The following is an 8979-nucleotide window of genomic DNA, read 5'->3' as shown; positions in this document are numbered from 1 at the left end:
GAAATGAAAAACATTTTTCAATGAAAACAAAACCAAAATCTAAAAACTTCAACCTTCAACCGCCACCTTCAACCATCAATCTTCATATAATAGATAATTATTTTAGATGTTCAATATATTTTGAATACATATTAGGAATTGAGATCATGTTTGGTACAAGTTTTTTTTGGAAATTTTGAATGTTTCGGGTTCTATCGGATATCCATTTAGGTTCGGGTTCGGTTCGGATAATATCCATAACCCAAAATACCATAAAACAAGATCCATTTGGTATTTATACCGGGTTCGGATCGGTTCGGATTCATTTTTATCGGATCGGGTTTTCGGGTTCGGTTTATTTGCCCAGCCCAATATACAAGAATAGAGAGGAGGTCTCTAGGTTAACGTATTAACTAAGTTGCCATAACAGAAGGGATTGGAATCCCGAGTATCTCTCTATAATATCTTTAACAAGCCCCCTCAAGATAGAGGGAGAGGTCTCACTCCAAACTTGTCACGAAGATCCAAGAACCTAGCTCGAGAGAGTGAAGTGGTGAGGGCGTCAGTGTATTGATCTCTGATATTAATATGTGAAACTCGCGTTGAACTTGACCACGAACGAAGTGGTAGTCTATCGCTATGTGCTTCATGCGCAAATGGAAGATTGGATTAGCGCAGAGAAATGTAGCTCCGACGTTGTCACGAAAAACTACTAGTGGAGAAGGTATTGCGACCCTGATTTCGGTGAGGATACTGCATATCCAGCTTAACTCAGCTGCAGTGTTAGCGATGGCTCGATATTCAGCTTCCATCGAAGAGCAAGCGACTCCGTTTTGTTTCTTAGCTGACCAAGATATAGGATGACTGCCAAGATAAACAATGTAAGAGTTGGTGGAAACATAATCATCAGCGTCACCGACCCAATCATCATCAGAGTAAGCATGGAGAATGAGTTTGTTGTTTGTGCTGAAGTAGATCCCATGTATTGGTGTGCCGGCAAGGTAGCGGAGAATGCGTTTTGTAGCCTGACAGTGATCTTCAATTGGTTTGTGCATGAATTGAGACAAGCGGTCGTCCAATCGGGTGAACTGAAGATATTGCAAGCTTCCAATCAGTTTTCTGTATTTAGAGGGATCAGACAAGGATGTACCAGAGTGTAATGTAAGTTTCAGAGACGAAGCCATCGGAGTCGAGAATGGTTTAGCATTCGTCATGTCATACTTGTGGAGCAAGTCAAGTATATATTTGTGCTGTGAGAGATGCAGTCCTTGTGTGTGCGCGATGACCTTCAAGACCGAGGAAATAGTTAAGATCCTATGGGTCTTTCACTGAAAACCGTTCAGCAAGCAAGCATAGAATGGTGGCGATTGCTGGTTTGGAGTTCCCAGTCATCAATATATCATCCATATAGATGAGAAGATACACTAGTTCCTTTCTGCGTTGGAGGACAAAGAGGGAGGTGTCCATAAGAGAGTTTGCGAAGCCAAGGCTGAGAAGAAAAGATTGAAGCTCAGTGTACCACGCCCTAGGTGCTTGTTTGAGACCATGTATCGCTTTCCGTAGACGGCGTACATGATCCGGTTTATCACTATCAACAAAGCCTGGTTGTTGCTCCATATATACTTCCTCCGTTAGAGTTCCTTAGAGGAACGCATTGTTGACGTCAAGCTGTTGTATGGGCCATGAGTTACTCACTGCAATGTCAAGAACAAGACGAAGAGTAGTAGTTTTAATTACTGGTGAGAAAGTGTCAGTATAATCATAACCATGTTTCTGGTTGTAACCCTTCGCAGCAACGAGCCTTCCTTTGCGTGATTTGTGAGTGCCATCGGGGTTGTATTTGTTCTTGTAAATCCACCTACATCCAACAACATTTTGATCCGGTTTTTGGGGCACCAGATCGTATGTTTGATTACGAGTGAACGCGTCCATCTCATTTGACATTTCTCCTCTCCACCTCTTGTCTTTTAAAGCTTGAAGCAGAGTGTTTGGTTCTGCTGGAACTCTACTTGAGAGAGACGCCGAATAGTTGTATTTACGATTTGGCTTGGTGATCTGATTCTTGCGACGTGTGAGCATGGGGTGGAGATCGGAGGTGGAGGAGCTTGAGACGGTTGTGCAGGCAGTGGTGATGGTGATGATGATGACGATGTTGTTGTTGTACTAGTTGGCGTTGTCGGACTTGTCGACTGTTGTGGTGGTGTTGTTGTTGGTGAAGATGGAGTAGTTGACATTGACGTCGTGGCTTGAAATGGTGAAGTCTCGGTGGGAGTTTTCTGCTGTACCTGCAGGTTAGAATCTGAGCTCGAGGATCCCGACGGTGGCATTACGAGTGGCGGTCGAGGTGGGTTAAGGTTTATTTTTGTGACTAGTGGTAGGATGATAGGCTCATTTTGTGTTGTGTTTGAGGTAGGCTTAGGTAGGATGGTTGGTGAGAAGGGAAACACATTCTCATCAAAACGAACATGACGAGAAATGTAGATCCTGCCAGATCTGGGTTGGAGACACAAGTAAGAACTCTGTGTTTGAGAGTAGCCTAGGAAAACACAAGGCGTCGAGCGATCCTCAAGCTTGTGAGAAGTGTATGGGCGGAGCCACGGAAAACATAGACATTCATAGACTCTTAGCTTCGTGTAGTTTGGTTGAACACCGAATAGTTTATGATAAGGAGTGTCCGTGTTCAGAACCGACGAAGGGAGCCGATTGATGAGATAGACGGCCGTCGAGAAGGCATAGGTCCAGTAGTGTTTTGACATTGATGCATGCGTCAGGAGTGTTAGACCAGTTTGAACGACGTGTCTATGCTTGCTTTCTGAAATGCTATTGTGCTCAAGGGTATGTGGTGGAGAGGTGAGAGGTGAGATGAGCAATGCCGGTTTCAGACATGAACTTTTTCATTGCAATGAACTCGCCCCCATTGTCCATATAGAGAGTTGATATCTTTTTAGAGAAATGATTCTCGACTTGTGCCTTGAACGCTTTGAAGGTTTCCTGAACTTGAGATTTCAGCTTGAGAGGATAGAGCCATTCAACGGGTGTGATGATCAACAAGGACTAAGTACTATTTGTAGTTATCGATGGACACAATAGGGGAGCTCAAAAAATCGCTATAAATGTATTCAAAAAGGGGGGGGGGTTGAGGTAATGGTGTTTATAGAGAAAAGGTAGTTTATAAGCTTTATTGATGGCACAATCTTAACATAAAGAAGTTTATGTTACAGATCTTGCAAAAGGCAAGGAAAAAAAAGAAAAACCTGAATGAAGAGTAGAAAAAGTAGAGTGGCCTAGGCGGTAATGCCAATAAGCCATGGTTATTTTGGTGAGGTGTTTGCGAAGAAAGCTTCTTGTCTTCATATCAGAAGATAATGGACGGTAAGAAACAATTATCTTATTTGTAGGAATAGAATCAATGGGTAACAAATGCCTTTTGGGTACACAACTCTGGTTTGATGTAAGATCAGAAGATAACAGTAAGACTGTTTTTTTTCTTTTGATTAACCTGGAGTATCTTGGACCTAAAAAAATATTCAGACTAATCCCCAAAGAAAGATGCAGTCCACAGATGGACTCTCTCTCTTCGAATATTCAAATGGGGCCGTAATCAATGATCACATATCTACTTGGCCACATGTGGAGCTAATAATTTCGCACTGCATTTCATCACACTTACTTCTCTACGTACACAATGTGCAACAAATCTCTCTTGGAACAATAATAATTGGCATTCTTTTATTAAACTATAACCAGCATAAGCTTCTTTAAGAAATACTCTACCCCTTGCTCCTTTGTTAGTAATGTAGAAGATCCCTTGTGAACAAACCGGACATGCTTCTCGAGATTCTTAGAAGAATGTTTCCATGTCTCTGTGCTTGAATGGTGTCATGGAAGTACCCAAGCATCCCAATATTTTCAATTTTTTCTAAAACACAATATGAATCAAACAAACCATTATCCGTAGTTTATTTCTCACTAGTGGTATTCCGGCGCTACGCGCCAAGTTCTTACTTTTTGTTCTTTAATTTATTTTAAATTAATTTTATGATCTTAGTATGTAAAACAATTTCAAATATATGAAGATGCAAATATGTTTAAAGAGAAGAATATTTTTTTCAATCCATTTGATAATGGTTAGCGACCGTAGTGTATCACTTTATTTCGAAGTTGCTTAGGTCAAAGAAAAATATCATATGTATAGTAATTATTTAATTTAAAATTAAATTAAAATTTTAAAACCCGTTGAGGTGGTAAAATCATTGACCCAATTAGGATACCAACAAATATCCAGTCCAGTTTTCAGAACTCTGATAGCATAACTTGTTTTTAGAAATTTGTTCAACTAAGTTGTAGTTAATTGTATTGTCTTTTATAACCTTTAATTAGTCTTCTCGTGAAACTAACAGCTGTAAAATTAAATGTGGAAGCAGAGAAGAGAAAGTGGTTTTGTTTTATTTAGTATGATAATGGTTTTATTTACTTGAATTAGTAACTAATTGGCAATTCTTATAGTTTTGGGCCGAGGAGGCTTGTTTGAGTCTAAGCACATGTTTGGTCTAAGGACGTTTCTCGTGTATTTTGGTGTGTATAATTCAATTGTCTTCAGGGTTCAAAAGTTCTTTTTCTTTGTATTAGGTCCGTAGAATATAAGATAGGAGCTAGCAAAGCATAAGGGAGAATACTAAATGGAAATAAAGATGCAATTCAGATAATGTATTATTAAAATATTGGTTACTACTGTTGATCTCAGAACAATTTTTTTTTGTATCTGAGAGTAAAAGTAACTTGAAATGAAAGTGATGACTATGTACACACCAAAAGCTGCAGAATCTTAAAGTTAATATGGCCAGCTATGGATTATTGATGATATATTGCGAAGGGAGCAGAGTAGGAGAGCAGTGGCAATAATCTATTACAATAATGAAAAATTAATGTATCCTTCTGGGAAGCTTAGTAATGCCTTTCGTATTTCGGGTCTGAATTGCTTTCTTGTCATGAGTGAGCACAGTGTCTATCTCCTTCTGGAGTAATCTTGCATTTCTGAATCATGGAAATTTCAAGCTGACAAGCTGCTCTTACCTTATCCTCTCCCAACAACCGAGTATCCTTAAATTTCCAAAGCACAAACGAATTCAAAAATGCGCACCATACCTTATCAAATAAGTCCAACTGAGATCTCAACATCTGAAGCTTTGATTCCTCAACAGACATCTTAACATGACCCTCTTTAATAACCTTTATCAATAACTTAAACTCCCTCAAAAAACCCTTCGCTGAGTCATTAAGAGCAGCCTCTTGATCACCTTGACTGTTAAACACAGCGTCTGGATGACCGAGTATCATAAAAGCAGAAAGGACCACTCTGACAGGAAACCTCAGATGTCACGGCCACCCTCCTACCAGGAGTAACTCTCTTTTCTTTCCTGTTCTTTAGAGTACTTGGTGTCTTCATTTTTCTGGGGGTGGCTACTCTTCTAAGAAGATGATCAATGTTATCCATTATCGACGGTTGAGAAGAAGCAGTAACGTTTTAGAAGCTTCTAAGCGAACTTGAAGGCAGTCAAGCAAAGAGTTAACAGCTTTAAGAGTAGCAGGCTGACTTTATTAAATCACAAAGCACTTCCAACACCTAACAAACAACACAAGAACAAAAGCTGTAAGGGAGATTATTAAAGAAACATATAGCTGGTAGTGATTTATAAAAACTACCTTGACAGCTTTCTAGAGAGAAGATCACCATCTTGCTGCATCATATCGCAGTAGAGACTAATCGAATCACGCTATCTTCTTCTCTGTCAAAGAAACTCCGATCTATTTCTCTTTTCCTAGATCAAGAAACAGAACAGAATAAGAGAAACCAAAGACCAAAGCTTCTGTCTATATATATAGTTGTTACCCTCAGCAATTTGTCTTCAAGTTTGTCCCTCATTTTACTTCTATCCATCTCACGCTGATTAGAAACAGAGTTGGCAACGTGGCGTACTTGCTAGACAAAAGCACGTGCCCTCTTCTTCTCAGCTTCAAGCAACCCAAGCCGTTTCTTCTCAGAAGCTACATGGTTCTTGGTCTTGTGCAGCCATAGTTAAACTGCGAATCAGATGACTTAAGTGCCGATATATATGATAGAGAAACAGTTATATAGTATTTACCTACAGAAACTTCGAATCATATGAAGGTAGGATCCACATATCTAGTATCTCAAACAGTTATGATTTCGTACCGTAGTTGTGACTCCGTGAACCCATTCAGGTCCAAATCATACACCTTGCTTGAAATTGCTTGCTTAGGAGGTCTATACTCCATTTCCCTTTGTTCTCTCGCTTCCTCTTCCTCCCTTGATACCTCTCTGCTTCTGACGTCGAACGACACTGTAGGAACCCGTTAAAAAAAAAAAAAAAAAAAAAGAATGGTCGAGTATCTTTGTGGTGGTCGAGTCGCGGGCGATAAGGATCTATCGAGAAGTTTTGAAGTACAAGGTGGGCGAAGAAGTGATCGTGGGTGAACTATGAGTCGAATAAGTTGCTCGACCATAGTTAGAAGATGTCTTAGATTGTTCAGGCGGACGTTTTGGAAGCATCACATTTTTGGAAGCACGACGGTTTAGAAGCTCGGCGGTTTGGAAGAATGACGTTTCTTCAGCACGAAGTTTTCCGCGAAACTTCATATCAGCGGAATATTATTTCGAAGACATTGGAAGCAGGACGGGAATTAAGCAGGACGGGAAGCAAGCATGACGGGATCGAAGCACGATGGAAAAACCCGAAATTAGACAAAAACCCTAATTTTGGTATTATGCAAGTCTTCAATGAAGCCGAAGGATTGGAAAATATTTACCGCCAAGATCAGAGTTCAGATTGGAGTTCATTAAAAATATTCAGCTCATCAGAACGGGAGCATAAAAATATTTGGGATTGATCACGGGACGAAAATTCACCAGAAGGGCCAAAATCGCGCAAATCGATCTAGAAGCTCAAGGTGGCTTGAACTAAGGGATCAGAACGTGGTGTCAACTGTCCAGCAATCTGAGTGTCTCCAGAAGCTCAAGGTGTCGCCGTGCATGGAAGCTGCACATGCAGCTTGACATATAGAAGCACGAGGTTGATCGACGAAGCACGAGGTGTCTCCGCGCATGCAACCGAAGCATGCAGCCAGCCATGTGTGTGATGCTGTGGCGCCTTGCATGAGTTCCAGTCATGCAGCCTTTCATCTGAGAGGAGTGGTGGCGTCCTGCATGTGTCCTGGACATGCAGCCAGCCATGTGGAGCACGAGGTGCCGCCGTGCATGCGTCTGGAGCCATGCGAAGCGACACACCTGGCGGCCACCAACCTGAATCTGATTGGCTGTTGTCTTCTATAAATAGCCCACGACCCCTGCCCATTTCATCACATCCAGACCTGTCCAAAGCCATTTCAAAACGTGAGAGAAAAGTAGAAAAAGAAAGCAAGTGATTCCGAGCTATTTCGAGAGTTTTAGAGAGTTTTCGAGATCAGTTCTCTATTGATTTCGAGTCAGCGCCTAGGGAAGGTTCTGTCCAACTGAAGGTTAATCAAGTGAAGATCAGTTCAGATGGGAAGAAAGTCAACGTGGCTATAGAGGGAGAGAGAAACAAAGTGGTCAACTTAGAGTGAAGTCGATTCTCACCGAGAAGGCCAGTTCTGTCCAATCGGCGATTCTATACGATTGCGACGCGGAACCTCTGTCCAAATCATTTCGTCCAGGCCAGTCAGTTCCTTTGATGATCAAGTGGAGGTATTGTCCAGAGTTATTTCAGTTCCACGGGTTCAGATCAGTCAAAGTTCTGCTCGATACTCCGCCGGGAAGTCCGAAGAACTGTTCAGGAGCTAAAGGAGGTTCTGTCCAGATCAGTCTGTCAAGGCCTGTCAGTTTCTTCATGGTGAAGCCGAGGTTCTGTCCAAGTCGAGATCAGTTCAGTCCAGTCTAGCAAGTCGTCCCTTGGGTTTTGGCCAAGTCCTCTTCGATCAACCAGCTGCTTCTCGTCTTGAACACTGTGAGTTGGTTTTGTGTGAATTCCACTTGGAATTTAGGTTAGATCGAGTCTGCATATAGATTAGAATGATCACGCTATTGAATGGTAGAGTCCTTAGGGTTATTTTATTATTATGGAACCGGATTCAGTTTAGCAAGGGCTAAGCTGAGATGAATGGAATTAAGACTGAGTTAATAACCTGAGTAGGACTAGGGCTAGGATGCATCATGTTTTCTATTCTTGTGTGTTGATATGGTTGAGTGTAGGTTCCCGTTATCTTTAAAGATAGTTTCTCAACAGGAGGCTGGACTATCTGGGTAACGGTTTGATTGAGTTGTTTAGTATTGATATTGTTGTTTAGTTGTTGGTGTTAGTGGTCTTAGGCCATATAGGCCGGATTACTTGTACTATTGTTTCATGTTGAAGAGTCGAGTGTCTAGTTAGGATCTGGAACTTTAGCCTTAGGTTAGGTTCTAGATTGAGTTTGTGTTGTGTGAGTGTTGCCGACAGTATGTGCGTAACCCACCCATACTAGGCTTGTTTAGGGGTGATTAGTGTTTCCTCGGCCTCGTACCCAGCGGGTTCAAGGAAACCCCTTATTCGCTGGATCGGGAAGACTCAGACGAACGGGGTCATGTCCTATGGCTGAGTATTACACGACGGTGTAATGTGGCAATGACCCGAAGGACTGTGGGCCGCGGTCGGTTGAAAGTTCCTTCTTCTGGCCTTTGTGGTAGGGAGATAGGATATTGCCGATATAGAGGAGGAACACGAAGTCACCAGGGCCCAGGTTAGAGTGTAGTGTTGTGTTAGTGTGTCGTAGGGGGTTATGGAACCCTAGAGTTTGTGTAGCACCGATATACGGTGTTACGAGTTAGATCCAGTCGTAGTTACTCATAGTTATTATTGTGAATTGTGTTTGGTTGTTGATTGTTTCCTTGCAGGTTCTGACATTAAGTCCTAAGTCTGGTTTAGGTACCAGATTAGGCTTGGTGTGTATTTGGTTAGTGTAGGCCTA

General features: G+C 41.7%; 1 protein-coding gene and 1 long non-coding RNA gene across 9 annotated transcripts in view; both read right to left on the bottom strand.

Moving 5' to 3' along the window:
* Window positions 1-479: 479 nt before the first annotated feature.
* LOC106297826 (uncharacterized mitochondrial protein AtMg00810-like) lies at window positions 480-1193 on the bottom strand. The gene has a single exon (XM_013733986.1). It carries the CDS (start codon window positions 1191-1193, stop codon window positions 480-482), a length of 714 nt encoding a protein of 237 aa, XP_013589440.1.
* Window positions 1194-4687: 3494 nt separating this feature from the next.
* The window catches only part of LOC106301043, a 7629-nt gene continuing 3337 nt past the window's right edge, over window positions 4688-8979 (bottom strand). For 3 of the 8 annotated variants that reach the window (XR_001262141.1, XR_001262147.1, XR_001262148.1), the window contains 4 exons: window positions 6194-6341; window positions 5870-6060; window positions 5683-5798; window positions 4688-5602 (listed from right to left, as the gene is read on the bottom strand). This is a non-coding gene — a long non-coding RNA (uncharacterized LOC106301043). The other 5 variants (XR_001262144.1, XR_001262145.1, XR_001262142.1 and 2 more) reach the window with 4 other exon arrangements.

The sequence above is a fragment of the Brassica oleracea genome, chromosome C6 (assembly GCF_000695525.1).
Source record: "Brassica oleracea var. oleracea cultivar TO1000 chromosome C6, BOL, whole genome shotgun sequence".
NCBI lineage: Eukaryota > Viridiplantae > Streptophyta > Magnoliopsida > Brassicales > Brassicaceae > Brassica > Brassica oleracea.
The sequence above is the reverse complement of the archived record's forward strand: the minus strand, read 5'-3'. Positions and strand labels throughout refer to the sequence as shown.

Bases quoted from the DNA above. Each gene is read 5' to 3' on its own strand.
- LOC106297826 (XM_013733986.1), bottom strand. From the start codon at position 1,193: ATGACGAATGCTAAACCATTCTCGACTCCGATGGCTTCGTCTCTGAAA.